Source organism: Hemiscyllium ocellatum, chromosome 8 (genome assembly GCF_020745735.1).
Source record: "Hemiscyllium ocellatum isolate sHemOce1 chromosome 8, sHemOce1.pat.X.cur, whole genome shotgun sequence".
NCBI classification, from domain to species: domain Eukaryota; kingdom Metazoa; phylum Chordata; class Chondrichthyes; order Orectolobiformes; family Hemiscylliidae; genus Hemiscyllium; species Hemiscyllium ocellatum.
The window spans coordinates 72,443,726-72,464,766 of record NC_083408.1 but is presented as its reverse complement, the minus strand read 5'-3'; the positions used below and the strand labels follow the sequence as shown (position 1 = coordinate 72,464,766).

The window sequence follows — 21,041 nt, the reverse complement described above, 5'->3', positions numbered from 1 at the left end:
TTTGTATCATCAGCAAATTTGCTAATGTTATTGCAGATACCATCTTCTATATCATTAACATATATTGTAAAATGCTGCAGTCCCAACATGGATCCCTGCGATACCCCACTGGTCACTGCCTGCCATTCCGAAATGGAGTCGTTTATCATTAACCTTTGTTTCCTAACAGCCAACCAATTTTCAACCCAATCTAGTACTTTGCCCCCAATACCATGCGCCCTAAGTTTACTCACTAACCTCCTGTGTGGGACTTTTATCAAAAGCTTTCTGAAAGTCCAGGTACACTACATCTACTGGATCTCCCTCGTCCACCTTCAGAGTTACATCCTCAAAAAATTCAAGAAGATTAGTCAAGCATGATTTCCCCTTCATAAATCCATGCTGACTCTGTCCTATGCTGTTACTACTATCCAGATGTGCCGTAATTTCATCCTATATAATAAACTCCAGCATCTTTCCCACCACTGAGGTCAGACTAACTGGTCTATAATTTCCTGCTTTCTCTCTCCCACCTTTTTTAAAAAGTGGTATAACATTAGCCATCCTCCAATCCTCAGGAACCGACCCGGAATCTATTGAACTCTGGAAAATAATCACCAACGCATCCACGATTTCCCGAGCCACCTCCTTCAGTACCCTGGGATGTAGACCATCAGGCCCCGGATGGTTATCAACCTTCAGACCTAACAGTCTCTCCAACACCAAATCCTGGCAAATATAGATTCCCTTAAGTTCAGGTCCTTCAGCCACTGTTATCTCAGGGAAATTGCTTGTGTCTTCCCCGGTGAACACAGATCTGAAGTACCCATTTAATCCTTCTGCCATTTCTTTGTTCCCCGTAATATATTCCCCTGTTTCTGTCTTCAAGGGCCCAATTTTAGTCCTAACCATTTTTTGCCTTGCACATACTTAAAAAAGCTTTTACTATCCCCCTTTATATTATTGGCCAGTTTACCTTCGTACCTCATTTCTCCTCTGCGTATTTCCTTCTTAGTAATCCTCTGTTGTTCTTTAAAAGTCCTCCGTTTTCCCACTTATCTTTGCTATGTTATACATTTTCTCTTTTAACTTTATATGTTTCTAAACTTCCCTCGTCAGCCACGGCCGCCCATGCCTCCTCCTGGGATCTTTCTTCCTTTTAGGAATGAACTGATCCTGCAACTTCTGCATTATACACAGAAATATCCACCATTGTTCCTCCACAGTCATCCCTGCTAAAGTATTGCACCATTGAACTTTGGCCAGCTCCTCCCTCATAGCTCCATAGTTCCCTTTATTCAACAGAAGTACTGTCACTTCCAACTGTACCCTCTCCCTCTCCCTCTCAAATTGCAGATTGAAGCTTAATGTATTATGATCACTACTTCCCAATGGCTCCTTCACTTCGAGGTCTCTGACCAATTCCAGTTCGTTACACAATACTAGGTCCAGAATTGCCTTCTCCCTGGTCGGTTCCAGCACCAGCTGCTCTAAGAATCCATCTCTGAGGCACTCCACAAAGTCTCTTTCTTGAGGTCCAATACCATTCTGATTCTCCCAGTCTACCTGCATGTTCAAATCCCCCATAACAACTGTAGTAACATCTTTACCACAGGCCAATTTCAGCTCCTGATTCAACTTACATCTGACATCCAGACTACTGTTCACTGACCGATTACCTATTTCCCTCAGCCACTGAGGCACCTGCCACACTAGGGGTACCCTCACCCACCTGTCACCCCAGCCAGGAAACTCAAGAGAAGTACCAATCTAAAGATGTGCGTTTACTTTTTAGTGTAATCAGGATAGGAATTAGGATTTCCAATCTAAATTGGAAAATCTGGGCCCTAATCTCCTGAAGAGTCTATTCAATTTAAAACTTTCATTGAGCGTACACAGTCTTCGTCATCCTCCTAAATCAAATCACCTCATGTCCGAGCCCAGTTCTATTTGACCTCTCTCTGCCCAATCACCTCGGCCATCTAAAAGCCGATTTGCATTCTGAAAAAAACTAATGAAATGGATTTTGCTATAAATTTATTTTAAAAATAATTTTAATGCATTAAATATTGGGAAATTAACTTACCTACTGATTCAACGCAAAAGTCAAAACTTAGCTCTGATGCCAGTTTTTTGCTTGATTTCAATTTGCCGTGCAAATTTACAATCTTGACATTTTCTGAAATAGAAAATATGGCTATTCATGCATAAGTTATAATAATGAGTTATAGAAGTGCAGTGGCAAAAAAACGATATCATGTAATAAAATCCATCTTGGAACATTTTCTGTTCCTAAGTAATCACAGATTCCTTATTTGAGTAGGAAGGACACCATCAGACACTGAAATTGTACAAAATTACAAATCTCATGAGTGCCAAACTTTTCTGAGAATTTTTTTTAAGATTCAGATGCAGGCAGTAGGGATTCTGGTTCCTCAAAAGACAACACTATCATAATTTTTAATAATCATTTGGTAGCAAATCTCTCCCCTATTGCCTTACATCATTCCTGAGGAACAGCTTATGCTCGAAACATTGACTCTCCTGCTCCTCAGATGCTGCCTGACTGGCTGTGCTTTTCCAGCACCACACCTTTTGACAGCTATTCGAACAGTAGTGATTTCCTTCTATTATCTGAAGGTTTCAAATTGCACCTTTACAGTTTTAGAATATTGCTTAAAATATACTTCACACAAGTAATTAGTGATATTTGTCTTGGGTTACTGTGTCATAGGTGCTCAGAGCTATTGACAGTTGAATAGAAAACACATTCTACAATGGTCAAAAGACATGTAGGGAAAGAGAGTGTGGGGAAACATTTGAAGAATTACATTTTAGGTTATTTAATGAATTCTTGTTTAATTTTATCCATTTATGTTTACCCGTGTACATGTGCTGCAATGTACAAAGTGCCCACTCCTACAAAATTTCAAAACAAAATGTTAAATTAGGGTTTATTACAAAAATTTCATTCACCAAAAGTTCTATCTAAATGTTTGGTGTAATTCAAGATGATCTTCCAATATCAACACTGCAGCATTTCTATGAAAATTACCTAATTCTGTCTTTGCATCAGTTTATTTATTGTTGAAACCTTCACTCATTCTCTTGCTACTTCCAGATTAGATTACTTCAATTTACTCCTGGCTGGTATCAGTTGGAAATTCAAGGTGATTCAAAACTTTCATGCTTGTGTACCAATTTGGACTAAATGTTGCTCACGCAAGAAAACACGAACGTAGAAAATAGATGCAGGCGTAGACCAGCCTGTTGAACCTGTAATACCATTCATTACAATCATGGTTATACTGATTATGCAATCTCAGTATCCCATTCCCGCTTTCTCTCTCCATACCCCTTGATCCCATAAGTCACAAGGGCCACATCCCACTCATTCTTAAATATATGTAATGAACTGACCCCAACACATTCCTGTGGGAGAGAATTTCATAGGTTCACTATTATGAATGAAGAAATCCTTCCCCAATTCAGTCCTGAATGGCTTACCCCTTAATTCTTATTCTGTGATTGCTAGTTCTGGACTTTCCCAATATCAGGAACACTTTCCCCATATCTAGCATCAGGATTTATATTTTTATGAGATCCCCCTTCGTTCTTCTAAATTCCAGCTAATACAAGCCCAGTCAATCCAGTATTTCCTCATATATCAATCCTGCCATCCTGGTAAACAGTCTAGTGAACCTTCACTGGACTCCCTCAATAGCAAGAATGTCCTTTCTCAGACTAGGAGGCTAAATCTGCACACAATACTCAAGGTGAGCCCTCACCAAAGTCTTGTATAACTGCAGAGTGGAAAAGGGTGGCACTGGAAAAGCACAACAGGTCAGGCAGCATCTGAGGAGCCCTTCTCCCCTCCAAATTCCTGATGAAAGGCCGACGTCTGAAACATCGACTCTCCTTCTTCTCGGATGCTGCCTGACCTGCTGTGTCTTTCCAGTACTACCCTTTTCGACTATAAATGATCTAGAGGAAGGACTTGAAAGCTGGGTAAGCAAGTTTGCGGATGACACAAAAGTCGGTGGAGTTGTGGATAGTGAGGAAGGAAGTGGTAGGTTACAGCGGGATATAGATAAGTTGCAGAGCTGGGCAGAAATGTGGCAAATGGAATTCAATGTAGCTAAGTGCGAAGTCGTTCACTTTGGTAGGAATAACAAGATGATGGATTACTGGGCTAATGGTAGGCTACTTGGTAGTGTGGATGAGCAGAGGGATCTTGGTGTCTATGTACACAGATCTCTGAAAGTTGCCACCCAGGTAAATAGTGCTGTGAGGAAGGCATATGGTGTACTGGGCTTTATTGGTAGAGGAATTGAGTTCCGGAGTCCTGAGGTCATGTTGCAGTTGTATAAGACTCTGGTGAGGCCTCATCTGGAGTATTGTGTGCAGTTTTGGTCGCCATACTATAGGAAGGATGTGGAAGCTTTAGAACGAGTGCAGAGGAGGTTTACCAGGATGTTGCCTGGAATGGTAGGAAAATCTTATGAGGAAAGGCTGAGGCACTTGGGGCTGTTCTCATTGGAGAAGAGAAGGTTTAGGGGAGATCTGATAGAAGTGTATAAGATGATTAGGGGTTTAGATAGGGTAGATACTAAGAACCTTTTACCGCTAATGGAGTCAGGTGTTACTAGGGGACATAGCTTTAAATTAAGGGGTGGTAGGTATAGGACAGATGTTAGGGGTAGATTCTTCACACAGCGGGTTGTGAGTTCATGGAATGCCCTGCCCGTATCAGTGGTGAACTCTCCTTCTTTATGGTCATTTAAGCGGGCATTGGATAGGCATTTGGAAGTTATTGGGCTAGTATAGGTTAGGTAGGATTCGGTCGGTGCAACATCGAGGGCCGAAGGGCCTGTACTGCGCTGTATCCTTCTATGTTCTATGTTCTATGACTCATGTATAACTGCAGCAAGACAACCTTGCTCTGATACTCAAACCCCCCTGCTGTGAAGGCCAGCATGCCACTAGCTTTCCTCACCACTTGCTGCACCTGCATGCCAACCTTCACCAACTGTTACACCATGACACCCAGGTGTTGTTGCACCCCGCCTTTTCCAAAACTGCCACCATTCAGATAATATTCTACCTTTGTGTTTTTGCAACTGAAGTCGATAACCTCACATTTATCCACATTCTATTGCATTTGTCAAGTATTTGTCCATTCAGCCAGTCTGTCCAAGTCACCTTGCAGCCTCTTAGCACCCTCCTCATAGCACACAATGCCAGTTTCGTGTTGTCTGCAAATTTGGAGACATTGCATTCAATTCCAAGGACCAGATGGACAAGGACAGTTGATGTGCAGTGACAGTTATTTATGCAGATATTTCATAGCATTTTAGCAAAACGTTATTGCAGTGCTAAAAGAATTCTATGAGAAGGATGAACTACCTGAAATTAAAGTGAGGAAAACAAGTATTAGGCCAGGTTTTTTTTTAGGAACCAGCTGTGGGAGACTAAAAAGCTAATAATGAGGGAAGAAAATTGACTGAAAGCAAATTCATGGGCGTATATAAAAACAGCATGGCCTTCTAGTGGTAAACAGCAGTAGCTAAAGTGAGTGTGATACCCTAGAGAATACGACTGGGGAATTCATAATATGGAAAATAGAAATGGCAAATAATTTAACCAAATACTCTACACTGGCTTTCATGGTGGGGGATGCTGTAAGATATTAGATCAGCAAGGTGTTGACCAGAAGAAAAGTCTTGTAATGGCCACAATCACGAGGGACAAAGTATTTGACTAACTAATGGGAATTAAAAGCAGACAGTCACAGGACCTTATGGCCTACATCAAAAGGATTTTAAAGGAAGTGGGTGTAGAAATATTGGAAACATTAGTTCAATTATCCAGAACTCAGTAGATATTGGGAGGATTCAAGCCAACTGGAAAACTGCTCATGTTTAGGAAGGAGGGTGACAGAAAGCTTTAGGCAAGTTAACCTGAAATCTGTTGTTGGGAAGAAATACCAGGAATTTAGAAAAACTTAAAACCATCAAATTGAGTGAACATAATTTTGTGAATTTCTTTGATAAATTTGCGAGTTCTTTGATGATATAAGAAGCAAATTTGAAGGGGAACTGGTAAACACATGGTATTTGGATTTCCAGAAGATAATTAATAAAATGTCATGTAAAAAGTAATTGCACAAGATAGGAGTTCATGGTAATATATTTGTTTGGATTGAGTTTTGATTAATGGTTTTATTCAGGTTAGAAAAATGGAGTGGAATTATAAATAAGAATGCCTTGTTGTAAATGTACAGGGTGTTGGCAAGGCTGCACTGGGTACGTTGTACAGCATTGGTCCCTGAACTTAAAGCATTAGAGGGTGTTCAAAAGAGATTCATTTGGCTGATTCCTGGGATGAAGGGAGTCACTTATCAAAAACAGTTGGACAGGTTAGGCGTTTATTCAGAAGAGCTTAGAAGAATTAGGAGTGATCTTATATACAATTTGCTCAGGAGGCTTTACAAGGTAGGTGTGGAGAAACCTGATCTAATTTGTCCAGGAATGCTGTGGGAAATAAGGGAGGAAGTGGTTGTGGGTATGTTTACCAAGGTGGGAAGTTGATTTGCTGACATTTGCAATCTTTACACAAACCTAGAGTAAGGCAAGAAATTATGAGGCCCCTTGCAGAAATATTTACATCACCAAAATCACAGGTGAGGTCCTGATGACTAGAGGATAGCTAATGTTGTGCCTTTGTTTAAGGAGGGCTGTAAGGATAAACTTGGGAACTATAGACTTGAGAGTCTGACTTTGGTTTTGAGTAAATTGTTGGAGGTGATTTTAAAAGATAAGAATTATAGACATTTAGAAAAGTGATTAGGGATAGTCAGCTTGGTTTTGTGAGAGGAAAATTTTGTCTCTCAAACTTGATTCAGTTTTTTTTTAAGAAAGTTACAAAAAAACTTCTAAGAACAGAGCAGGAGACATTGTTTTCTCAGATGTTAGTAAAGCCTTTGGCAAGATTCGACATGGTAGACTGGTAAAGTTAGGTTACATGGGAATCAGTGTGACCTTGCCAATTGGTTAAATAATTGGCTTAATGGAAAAAAACAGTGGTGGTGAAGAGTTGACTTTTTTGGACTGGAGGCAAGTCACCAGCTACGTTTCAGATCAGTTCAGGGTCCTCTTTGGTTTGTCATTTATGTAAATGATTTGAATGAGAATATAGAAGGCATGGTTAGTAAGTTTGCACACAACACTAAAATTGGTGGCATAGTAGCCAGTGAAGGTTTTCTAAGATTACAAAGGGATCTTGATCAAATGGGTCAATGGACTGAAAAACGGCACATGGAGTTCAAACTGGATATATGGGAGGTATTGCATTGTGGCAGTTCTCGCACAAGTAATGGTAGGGCCTTGGGTAGTGTTGTAGAATAGAGGGACCTAGGGGTTCAGGTATATAATTCTTTGAAATTTGCATCACATTTAGACAAGGTGGTTAAAAAGGCATTTGACATACTTGCCTTCACTGCTCAGTTTTTTTGAGTATAGAGTTGGGAAGACACGTTGAAGCTGGAGAGAACATTGGTGAGGCCTCTTATGGAATACTATGTCCAATTCTGGTTACCCAGTTATAGGAAGGATTAAACTGGAGAGGGTTCACAGGAGATTTATCAGGACATTGCTGGGTATAGAACATTTGAATTATAAAGAAAGGCTGGATAGGCTGGGGCATTTTTCACTGGAGAGGAGGAGGTTGAGAGGTGACCATAACGTCATGAGGGGTATCGGTAGGATTAATGGTAGGTGGCTTTTTCCCAGGATGAGGAATTTCAAGACGAGGGGGCACATTTTTACAGTGAGAGAAGAGATTTGAAAAAGACATGACAGGTAAATCTTTTACACAGAGGGTGGCTCATGTGTGAAATGAACTCCCTGAGGAAGTGGTGAACGTTGCTACAGTTAAGATGCTTACGAGATATTTGGATAAGTACATGAATAGGAATGGGTGGAGGGATATGGGCTAGCAGCAGGCAGGTGGGACTCGTTGGTTTGAGATTATGTTCGGCATGGACTAGTTAGACTGAAGAGTCTGTTTCCTCTATGACTCTGAAGTATCTACTTTTTTTGAGAGAAGAGGAGACACAATTACAGAATAAGGGACTCGCATTTCAAACTGCAATTATGAACATATTTCTTCTACCAGAGGGAGAATGTCTGGAATTCTCTACCCCTATAGACTTGTGGAGGCTAGAGTCACTGAAAGTGTTTAAAGAGGAGGTGGCTAGATTCTTTAAATATCTTAAGTTTATCTAGTCCCATTTGCCAGCATTTGGCCCATAATGCTCTAAACCCTTCCTTTCCATATACCCATCCAGATACCTTTTAAATGTTGTAATAGTACCAGCCTCCACTGGCAGCTCAGTCCGTACATACACCACTTTCTGCATGAAAATGTTGTCCCTTAGGTCCCTTTTAAGTCTTTCCACTCTCACCTTAAACCTATGCCCTCTCGTTCTGGACTCCGCAACCCAGGGAAAAGGCCTTGTCTATTTATCCTAGCCATGCCCCTCATGATTTTATAAACCTCTATAAGGTCACCCCTCAGCCCCTCACACTCCAGGAAAAATTCTATTCAACTTCTCCCTATAGATCAAACTCTCCAAACCTGGCAACATCTTGTAAAATCTTTTCTGAACCCTTTCAAGTTTCACAACATTGTTCAATTCTGGTCTCCCTCCTTTAGGAACACAATATTCCAATAGTGGCGAAACGAATGACCTGTACAGCCACAAAATGGCCTCCTAATGCCTATACTCAATGCACTTCTTTGAGAACTGGACAGATCACCTGGCATCGACAAAGGCACTGGAAAAGATGACAGCAGAAACAGCCCTATCAACTCTGCAAAATCCTTTTTAATAACATCTGGGGGCTAGTGCCAAAATTGGAAGAGCGGTCTTGTCAAATAACAGCCTGGCATAGTCATACTCATGGAACAGCTTAGGTCAATGTCTCAGACACCAACATCACCATCCCTGGATATGTCTTGTCCCAAGAGCAGAACAGACCCAACAGAGGTGTCAGCACAGTGGTATACAATCGGGAGGGAGTTGTCCTAGACGTCCTCAACGTAACTCCAGACCCCATGAGTCTCATGGCTATTGGGCACAGGAAACTTCTGCTGGTTACCATATACAGTCACCTTTCACTCATGAATCAGCATCCCCCCATATTAAACAACACTCAGAGGAAGCACTGAGGGTATCAAGAGCACAAAAAAATGTACCCTGAGTGGATGATTTCAATGTTGTAGAGTCATAGAGATGTACTGCACAGAAACAGACCCTTCAGCCTAACTCGTCCATACAAACCAGATATCCTAACTTAATCTAGCCCCATTTGCCAACACTTGGCCCATATCCCTCTAAACCCTTCCTATTCAGATGCCTTCTAAATGTTGTAATTATACCAGCCTCCACCACTTTCTCTGGCAACTCATTCCATACACACATCATCCTCTGCATGAAAAAAGTTGTCTTTTAGGTCTCCCACTACAAGGTGCTTGGCAGCAATGCTAACTGATTGAGATGGTCAGGTCCTAAAGGACATAGCTGCTAGACTGGGTCTGGAACGGGTGTTGAAAGAACCAAGAAGGAAAAGCATACCTGACCTCATCCTCACTAATCTGTTGGCTGCAGAGGCATCTGTCCACGATAGTATCATTAAGAGTGACCACTGCACAGTCCTTGTGGAGATGAAGTTGCACTTTCACACTGAGAATAGCCTCCATCATAACTATGTGGCATTATCACCTTGCAAAACTCAGCGCCTGACCTTATTACAGCCTTGGTTCAAACGTGGACACAAAAACTGAATTTCAGAGTTGAGGTGAGAGTGACAGCCCTTGACATCAAGGTTGCATTCAACAAACTGGCATCAAGAAACCATAGCAAAACTGGAATCAATGGGTATCAGGGGCAAACTCCCCACTGGTTGGAGTCACAGCTAAAGCTAAGGAAGATGATGATGATTGTGAAAGTCAGTCACCTCAGCACCAGGACATCTCTGCAGGGTAGCGTCCTAGGCCCAAACATCCTCAGCTGCTTCACCAATAATCTTCCCTCCACATAAAGGTCAGAAGTGGGAATGTTCACCATTGATTATAAAATGTTCAGCACCATTTGTGATTCCTCAGATACTGAAGCAGTCCAATGTTCAAATGCAACAACATCTGGACAATATCCAGGCTTGGGCTGACAAATGGCAAATAACATTTGTGCCAAATTAATGCGAGGCTATGACCATTGCCGATAAGAGACAATCTAACCACCAACCCTTGACAATCAATGGTGTTACCATCACTGAATCACTTAGTATCTTGGGGGTTACCATTGACCAGTAACTCAACTGGACTCATCACAAACTGTGGTTGTAAGACAAGGTCAGAAACCAGGAATACTGAGGTGAATAACTCACCTCCTGACTCCGCAAAGCCTGTTCATCATCTACAAGGCACAAGAATACTCCCCACTTAGCTGGATAGGTGCAGTAAAAAGTGAGGTCTGCAGATGCTGGAGATCAGAGCTGAAAATGTGTTGCTGGTTAAAGCACAGCAGGTTAGGCAGCATCCAAGGAACAGGAAATTCGACATTTCAGGCCAGAGCCCTTCATCAGGAAGAGCCCTCCAACAGTCAAGAAACTTGACACCATCCAGGACAAGACAGCCCACTTATGTGGCACTACATCCACAAGCATTTACTCCCTCCACCACCAGCGCTCAGTACCATCTACAAGATACACTGCAGAAATTCAAAATGTCCTCGGACAGCATCTTCTAAACTCACGAGAACTTCCATCTAGAAGGACAAGGACAGCAGATACATGGGAACACCACATTTAATTTCTCCCCCATGTCAGTCATCATCCTGACTTGAAAATACATCGCTATCCCTTCACTGTCGCTGGATCAATGTTCTGGAATTCCCTCCCCAATGGCAACCCATAGCAGGTGAACTGCAGAGATTCATAAAGGCAGCTCACCACCACCTTCTCAAAGGCAGCTAGGGATGGGCAATAAATGCTGGCCAGCCAGTGAGAACACCACCCCATAAAAATAAATAAATAAGTAACTGACAATTTCAAATACAAATATGATATTCCAAATCCACAACACACATGGAGATACTTGGCATTATAATTGTTTTTTAAAACTTGCCATTAGGAATGTTTAGCATATTAAATTTTAGGAAAAACCTGGATTTGTCATTTTGTGCAAGTTCATTGATGAAAAACACATTAAAATTTACTTTATTGAGATGAAAACCCCTGACTGCAGCATTTTGGAAAGCAAATGGGGTTGGGTGAGAAATTTAGTGGTCAGTGTGAGATTTGGAGTGTTCCATTCTGAGAACTATCCAAGAGGCTACATTCAAGCTTTCTAACACTTCCTTTTTAAAGTATTCGGGTAAGCACATTGAAATTATGGGTGGCACTGCTGCTACACAGCGCTTGGGTCCTAGGTTCAATTCCAGCCTTGGGTGACTGTCTGCCTGGAGTCTGCACGTTCTCCAACACTTGCACAGAATTTTGCTGGGGTGTTCAGATTTCCTCCCAGGTTGTGTAGATTGTTGTCCAGGGATAGTGGACTCCAGCTGGGTGGAGCCAAATGATTTAATTTCTTTTCTGGGTATCTTCATTGTAATCATATTACAAATTGTAATAATTTGATAAGACAAAACTTAGCAGAAATAAATAGTTACAACAATTTTAATCAATATAATGTGTAACATGCACGAAAACAATATCCCTGCATTTGCTTACTGATCTAATACTTTAAAGAATGAAAGGTATGCATCTCATGAACCTGAACTCTATTAGCAGACTACGGTGTGAATTTACAAATACAGGCATAGCTGAAGTACACGTTAAGCTGATCAGAGCTTCATAACTTGATACAGAAATGCACATGCTAGTAAAAGGGAATATACCTAGGATTATTAAAAATTGACAGGTACTCACTATCCATGCAGACAAGAACTGTATCCCTTTCCAGCTGGGTTACGTGGATAGTATCCAACTCGCAATTAGCTAAAACAATAAAAGACAGACGTGACAATGATATTCTCATGACAATGCAAAAATTTAATGTATTAAGCAGATGTACCTTTTCAATAAATTTTCATCAGGTTAAAGAAGATTCCACTGAATGCTGTACATAAAACTATTTCCCCAATGCGAAATCATTGAGGGTACATAGAAAACAGTGCAAAATTCATTAAGTAACTGGGTCTAAGCTAACAAATTAATTAAATGTTGTGATATTATTTGGAACCAAGCCTATATAGAATTATTTAATGTCTAGATGTGTATTATCAACAAGTTATTAAAAAACGTACTTTCCAATTTTTAAAAAATCTAACAGCTTTAAACTGTTTTGCAGGGAAACCCATGAGAAATCTTATTCTATACTGACTTATGATAAATGGCATACCTGAACCAATTTCTGTAAACCATGAGGAAGAGGAGTTCAGGTTTATTGTCTGAAACTGGACCACCTGGCTGGGTTCACTGCCTTTGCTGATGGCAACACAGACCATTGGATATTCCTGCTCAGTTACCACAAGCATTTCAAACACTTTAAGAGGGTCTGGCAGTGGAAAATCAAAATGCTGGAAGAAAGAAAAAAAAAGATTTTGTGAAGCTAAAGTCAGTAATACAACGTACATTTAAAACAGTTTGCTTAGTCATGCATGGATGTGAACATTGTTGGCAAGGTAAGAATTTGTTGTCAAACAAACTAATTGCCCTCAACAATGTGATGGCGTGCTACTTTCTAGAACTACTGTAAGCTGTGCTGTGTAGGTAAAATACATAAGTGTTGAGTAGCAAGTTTCAGGATTTTGACCGAGTGACGGTGAAGGAATGGCAAGGTATTTCTAAATCAGGATGTGAGACTTGGAGAGGAACTTGTAAGTCATGGTATTCGTAGGTAACTACTCTCCTTGTTTTTTCCAGTGCTACTGAAGTAGCCTTGGTGAGTTGGAGCAGTGCTTACTGGAGATGGTACAAATCCATGGCATAGAGAGGGAGGAACTAGCTCAAGATGCAATTCGAGTCCCCTGAAAGTGGGTAGTTTTGTCCTGGATGGCATAACTATTCAAGTTATTGGAGCTGTACTCATCTACTGTATACAAGTGAAGAGTATTTCACCATACACCTGACTTCTTTTTGATTAGCAGACTATAGAAAAAGTAAGGTGGTGAGAATTATCGGGAAGTCACAGCATTTGTGTGGCTCTGCATAGTTAAGATTCTGTTAATTTTTTTTGGGTGGGAATAGGACATATGAGTAACTTTGGACTTTGTTGATAGATGCCAATGTCACAGCTGCACTGGAATAGCATAGCTATAGACACAGTTAGTTCTACAGCAAGTTTTCAGCATCTATTGTGCAAGGCTGTAACCAATGCATACAGTACTTTTTCAATGTCACATGGAATTGCATAAAATTAGCTGAAGATTAGCATCTTGCGATGAAGATCTCAAGAGAAGGTTAAAATGGATCACCTGCTGAAGTACTTCTGACTTAAAATTGTATATCAAATAGCAAAGAGAAAAGTTTCAAATTAAACAAGTAGTTGAACATTATCAACACACCAACATCCAAGATTTACAACTGGATATTTACATTACATTTAATCATGGTTATGTACTCTTAAGTATGAATACTGTGGATGCTGGAAACAAAGAAAAAATGCATCTGCAATGAAAAAGGTTAATATTTCCAAGTCTTTATCGACCTGAGACATTACTTTGGCACAGATGTTCAAGTCTCTAGAGACCAAGTGTACATCCTAAGATGTGTTTTAAGACCATGCATAAATCCCAATGTGCTGACATCTGTGGGAATTGCCTAGAAAGTCTGCTCCCTAGGGTCCTCTGCAAAAAGCTTCAAGTTGTCCTAACAGTTCCAAGGTATTAACCTGGGTGATCACCAAGAAAATATTAAAACAAATTAAAACCTGGTTTAAAATTCTCAATAACTACAGAACTGACCTCCTTAGATCGCTCACATTGATCCCTAAAATGACCATACTAAGCAGACTACCCATACCATTGTGGGTAGTCACCCACTACCCTAGTCACATACCTTGCCCATCTGTCTATTCATACAATAATTCACTTAGTTGCTCACTAATATTCACTCCAGGCCTTAGCATTTGCCATAATGCAACTAGCACAGGTAAAAAGGAATCATCTGGTCTTATACTCATGCTACAGTGCTCTGATAGAGTTCTTCAAAGAGACAATATGCTCTGCATTTCTGTAGAAGCCAGGCTGTGAAGACCTGGCAAGAAATGTGCAGTGACTGTGGGCAGAAAAGTTCAGAGTAGCAGCCATCAAGAAACATTGCTGCTCTAGGACCTAGGTCTCTGTTTCTCTCCAAAGAGCAGTTCAGTATTAATATAATAAATATTAGATACGTAACAGGTAACTTAAAACAAGCACTGACCTTTATCAACATGAACTTTTGCATTGGCTCATACCACTGAAGTAAGACAATACCAGACTGCAGCGCCCCACAGAGGTATTTATGTCCAGTATATGGATTTCGCACTGCAGTTAGCAGACAGAGATCAATGGTAACATATTAATAAGCTTTCAAAAACAAATTTCTAAATGATATGAACTTGCTTTCAAATGCACTCATTAAATTTCATTTTCTTGTACCAGCCATGCAGTATTTCGATATGCGGCAGTCTAATCTACTATGTAGAACTGTAGATTTGCATTACTTTAATGCTTCAAATTCCCGATTTTAGCTGCTTTGCTTTTTTTTGGGGGGGGGGTGAGCACGTGAATACCAAGTGTAAAAGGAAGAGCAGCAATTTTAAATGATTATTTTTGCACACTTCCCAGCAACCAGATCATAGCAGTATTGACTGAAACATATGATATACGATCATATGAACAATAATAGAGTCGCAGTCATATCCTTAAGAAAATATTTTAAATACAACTTTGTATATTTAACAACTATGTTCCAAACAAATGGTGAAAAAGAACAGAATTTTAAAAATTGAGAATTTTACACACCAATGCAGCATTTGTGGCAGCCTTTTGTTTCTGGAATTTTTGTTGTTAAAGCAAATCTCCTGGAAACAATATACAAGGTAAATTTCAGTTACCTTTCACATTCATTTTCTAAAGACATTTGTGGGTTATGGCTCATGCTACAAATCAATATCGTGAATATGTCATGAGTTCAATGACGTGTCTAGTTCTCTGATTATGCCATCCATCAACTATTTTAACTGTTTTGCCTCATCTTCCAACTAAATATTTGCAGCCATTTTAATCTTCCCTCTTTTTTCAAAAGATGCTGTTCATTGGTATAATCTTTATCAAACTGTAAGATCTTAATCCAAAGATCTGATTAAGGACCTGCTCTCCTGAAATAGTAAAATTTTCCAAGGATGCTGTCTTAAGTGCTTCATTTTGCACATTTTCTGATTGTCACATACGTTCTCATTCATTAGTTTGGACATCACGTGCCGGTATTCATATATGCTCTACCTGGAGCTACTTAGAAGAGAACTGCACCAAAAAAAATATGGAATGAGGAAATGGAATAATGAAAACATATTTTACACTGCTTCACACAAATAGTACAAATGTATTTGCTTACCTGGGTATTATCTTGTCAGGGAAACGATGTGTTTGAATATGGGATGCCAGGCCTGGTTTTCTGGCCTGTTCAAATAAGGCAACCAGATTGTGTGAATAAAGCTGAAAGGTTTTACCTGCAAATGTAAAGAAATATTAAGTCAGAAAATGGACAACTGAAACCTATTCACAACACACAGTTCTGAACTTGGATAATGGTTTGCTGATAGGATGCAATTAGTTTGGCCTATCATTATTCTCAACTACATCCCAACATAAGGCATTACCCAAAATAAGCTTCAATTTTGGATTTTCCAAAATCATATCTGATGTATGACAAGAACGTGTCCCTTCCAAAACTTATCACAACTACACGATCCAAATTCTTTGCATTCATTCTCATATGCATTTCGGCTGGTGCTCTAAATTGAGCCTATTATTTCAATTTTTCTGCCTGCCATTCCAATTCAATTCCTTTATTTGTTTGCACTTCCTTTCCTTGAAACCCTCACCAGGTACTCCACAAAATTGAAATTCCATGTCCCCAAAATGCAATTTTCCATTTGTCCAATTATTCTCTTTGTAGCATGTTCCATATTCTTACCACTGTCTGGATAAAGAGGTTTCTCTTAAATATCAGAGATCTCTATCAGATTATTCTCAGAAAGAGAAGACGCAAGATCAAAGAGTTAGCTTGTTCAACTATTTCCTGATAAGCACAACTCCAGTTCTGGCATCATTTCAAATGCCTTTAGGGCAGAGGAATATAGTAGTCGGAATAGGCTTTTATCCCCTTTAGCCTGACCTGCCATTTCCAAGTCATGGCTGATTACTACCTTGTTAGCAGCTCCTGTTGGGATCTGAAAGGAAGGGTAGGACAGAGAAATTAAAGTATTGGGAGGAGGACAGGGCAGGAGGGGAAAGTTGGGGAGGGGGGTGCGGGGGGGGAGAGAATAGTGCAGGGAGAAAAGTGGAAGTAATAGGCTTAGTTTAGAGCACCAGCCAAAATACAAATAGAACTGGACACATGCAATTTGGATTGTGGGGCCATAGTAACACCTAATACAGCAGCAGGATGTTTTCATGATATCACTTTCCCATACTTTCCTCATATCTCTACACATTCTTAACACAGGATGGAGATCAGTACTGTGCACAATATGTTAGCATGGTCTGACCAGGGTTCGATATAAATTTAACAGAAACTTCTCAGCTTTCCAATTCTATCGTTCCAGAAGTGAGTACCAATGCTTACTTTTATGAAAGAAAAAAAATGGCAGAATTAATCGGTGTTATTACTTTTAGTGATTTGTATATCTGAACTTCTGGATCACATTTGTTCCCTTATTCATACACTATGTTGCCTTATTCTTCATTCCAAGAAAAACGCTCTCTCATATTTATACATATATACATCTATTCTGCAAATGTACAATATACAGGCTGGTGCTGATGGCATTTATCCTCATTATTAACAATACCACTCTCACCTCCAAATTCCTCAGCATCCAAACAGAGCTTGGAACTCTATATGCTCTCTATCATAAAGATTGTTTATTTCTACCTTTAACATTGCATGCATCCATCTCTCCATCAGCACATTTGTCCTGAAATTTTTGGTTATGTCTTACTTGCTTTTAGACTCAGCTTTTTCAATCTTCTCCATCTCCACTTACGATAAGTCTCTCATTCAAAAATATGCTTGTTGCATTACATTCCAAATTACTTTGGCTCACCAAGCACCCACTTGTCTGGTGATCTGCACTAATACCCAATTTCACATGTTGCCAATTTAAATTCTTTCACATTTCCAATCTCACCCAATACACCTCTTCCTACCACCCCTTCACAGCATTAGCACCCACAGCCACAGCAATCAGTCTTAGGGCTCTGAAATTTCCTTGTTAAACCCCACTGCATCTCAATTTTTCTCTCCTTTCTGAAAGGCACCCTGAATCTTTCCTATCTTTCCAATATCTCCTTCACCTCACCACCAAATGTTATCAGATGATGTGCATTAGAAACAAAACCAAAACGCAATTTATGATTTAGAATTGTCTTTTTTGATTTCAGATACCGACATTAAAATTAGTTGGTATTTAGTAGCCTTTTATGCAGAAACTAATCTAATTAGAAACTCAACAAACATGAGAAAATAATAATTTGAAAATTCTAAAACTTAATTGTTTTGAAAACTTATGTATGTTAGGAAAAAAAATATATTACCATTTAACAGATTTGTTTTTAGGTAAAAAATAATAACACTGTTAGCTGGGTTCTTCCATAGTGAAAAATCATTGTTTTCGAGCCCAGAGATATTTTGCTTCAATTAGAATTACTTATGCATGATATATTGTGTGGAACAATTGCATATTAAGACAAATCGTAACTTTACATCTGTGGAGACTCTGATGCATATGAATAAGTACAGATGGTTCAGAATAGCTTGATCATACTCCGTGCAAAATAAATGAAATAACTTATAATCAATATGGAACATACCTTAAAGTGACAATTCTAAAACTAACAGTGAAGCAAGAAACCAAAAGAGTATTGCTTACTCTTAGCTCGTGTTATACTGAATAAATCTAAGTTGTCAGCAGTGTTAGCTACAGTAAAAAGTAAATAAGGTAATCAATTGAAAAAACACTTGAGGATAACTAAGAGACTGTACTGTTACTGCCCGAAACTCTGATCGGACACTATCATTAATATTCTGTAGTGTTCACTAGTCACTCAAAAATCATCAGCCCCTTGAGAAAGTAGTGAAGTAAACATCTAGAATAATTAAGCTCAACAAGATTTTTGTGGCAATGCTATTAAATTGGGCTTGGCTTCTAGTGGAGGACAAGCTTGGATAACTTAGCTGACATTTTTGAGATTGTGAAGATCATCAACAATTTGATCCAAGTAAATTGTTCACTATGTCAAGGAGTTGACATTTATCAAAAGAAAACTCTAGTCATAGACCAGGTTAAGAGAAATGGGCACAGCACTGGGCACTAATATGTTTGAGAAACTATCAGACACTTCCAAAAGGACCAAGGATTTATGAAAGTGCAGATGATTTGATTTGCAAGAAAAGTATTATCCATATTTAAGGAAAAACTAGCATTGAGAGTCACATTTCTGACCATAATGACCTAATGAGGTGCAATCTCACCATGGGCTTTTGGTTAAACTCAGTTTAAAACGTTCTGGAGTATGAAGCCGACATCATTAATGGTAATGTAAAACTATTAAAAACTCAATTGGCTCACTAATGCTCTTTTTGGAATCTGATCTTATTACATAATCTGGTTTATATGCAACTTAAGATCCACATTAGTATGGTTGACTTGTAACTGCTCTCCGAAAGAGCTTCGTTATTATTAAATCATGATAAAAAGTAATTATGCCAGTCTAAATGTGGGTTTTATTCACAAAACAAAAAGCACACAGCCAGTTAATTAAGCAGCTGCCTGGCATCAGCCACTGTTCTAGACTCCTCCATCACCATTCCCACCTATAGGACAGGACACAAAGTGTTACACAAAATCCTCAACATTGGCACAGGGGTCATATAAGGCCATTTGTGACACCCGCCCACCCACAAATTATTACTGCTACTGCAAATTCAAAGGAACCATGAGGATACCAAAAGCATACATAAGTTTAATTACTGATTGGTTTAGCAGCACTAAGCTGACCAAGTTCTAAACCAAAGCAAGACCAGGTTTTATTATTTGCTAATGGGATCCAAACAAATGGGCTGTTTTGTCAAGCGTCTTGTATTGGAGTTGTACTCATACAAGCAAGTGAAATGTTCCACCTCACTCCTGACTTCCATTAACAGTAGTGCTGTGAAAGCAGGTGAGCTGCTCACTGCAAAATATGCAATAACTTATGGGTGATGCAGGCTGGGCTAGCATTTATCATCCATCCCTAGTTTTCCTAAATTAGGAAGTGGTGAGCTGCCTTCTTGAATCACTCATCTGTTTGTAGGCACACCCACATTGCAGTCAGGGAAAGCGTTCCAGGGCCTTGACCCAGTGGCAAAGAATGATTTCCAAGTCACGTAGCCGAGTGGCTTGGAGGAGAATTTGCAAGAGGTAATGTTCCCATGTATTGCTGCTTTTGGCCTTCCTATATTTAGCATGATTGTGGTTTTGAAGACAAATCTACACAGCCACAGGACATTGCTGCAAGGATTGCCCAAGGCACTAGGAAAAACACAATCATTTCTAGCTCCTTCAGATGACTTTTAACTCCAATGCAAGATTAGAAATGGGGATATTTTCTGAATGTTCAGTTAAATTCACAACTCTTCAGGTTATGAAGCAGTCTATGTCCCCTGCAGTAGTCAACCCTGAAAAAAGATCCGAGTTGCCAAGTGCAGGTAAAACTGCACCCACATAGGCCAGTCAAAATCCATCTCTAATAATAAGACAGCAGAAACACCTCTCCATAACAAGGTATGGCATTATCATTATTAAATTCCCCCGCATCAATATCCTTTGGGGATGGAGGCAAATGTTGGGCAAGGAGAAAGATTTGGAAGTTACTACTGGACTAAGCTGTCTAAATAAATCTTGCATCTATGAAAGCAGCTCAAGGGCTGCCTTTGCTGCAGTGAACCACAGCGCTTACCATCATCTACAAGGAACAAGTCAGGACTGAGATGGAATATTTCATTTGCTTGGATGAACGAAATTCCAACAATGCAAGAAGTTCAACAAAGCAGCTGATCTGTTTGGATTAAACACACAGAGGATGGTGCGTATATGGAATGAGTTGCCAAAGAAAGTTGTGGAGGCTGGTATAATTACAACATTTAAAAGATTTAGAGGGATATGTGCTAGGTGCTGGCAAATGGGACTAGATTAATTTAAGATATCTGGTCGGCATGGATGAGTTGAGCCGAAGGGTCTGTTTCTGTGCTGTATATCTCTATGACTATGTTCTCCAACACCAGCATTTGTGGCTACAGGGCGTTTCATCTATAAGATGCACTTCGGTAGCTTGCCAAAGCTCTGCAACAACATCAACTAAACTTGTTAACCATAATACTTAAGACATTTAAGGGACCACCACTATTGTGAAGATCCCCTCCAATGCTCATGCTATTCTGACATGGAAATATATTATTCATTTATTGTTGTTGAATTAGAAACCTGAAATTCCATATCTACTCCAATGTTATGGAGTACCTTCACTACACTGCTTAGTTATTCAAGGTGAAAGTTCACTCCAGGATAAAAAGGTCAAGTGAAAAACGTTAGCATTATGAACAAACCCAATACCTCAAACAAATAAAAAAATTATATTCAAATGAACTGCAAACCAAACATTGAATCCCTACAGTGTGGAAACAGGCTATTTGGCCCAACAAGTCCACACCAAATGTGAAGAGCATCCCACTAGACTGATCTCACCACTGCACAGT

General features: G+C 39.6%; 1 protein-coding gene across 1 annotated transcript in view; it reads right to left on the bottom strand.

The window, feature by feature from the left end:
• Positions 1-21,041, bottom strand: part of map4k5 (mitogen-activated protein kinase kinase kinase kinase 5) — a 184,635-nt gene that overhangs the window by 12,182 nt on the left and 151,412 nt on the right. The window contains exons 25-30 of the mRNA XM_060829188.1: positions 15,639-15,753; positions 15,047-15,105; positions 14,463-14,566; positions 12,442-12,619; positions 11,970-12,038; positions 2,066-2,158 (exon numbers count right to left, since the gene is read on the bottom strand). Coding sequence (XP_060685171.1) covers positions 2,066-2,158; positions 11,970-12,038; positions 12,442-12,619; positions 14,463-14,566; positions 15,047-15,105; positions 15,639-15,753 — 618 coding nt within the window. The remainder of the gene's footprint in view (positions 1-2,065; positions 2,159-11,969; positions 12,039-12,441; positions 12,620-14,462; positions 14,567-15,046; positions 15,106-15,638; positions 15,754-21,041) is intronic.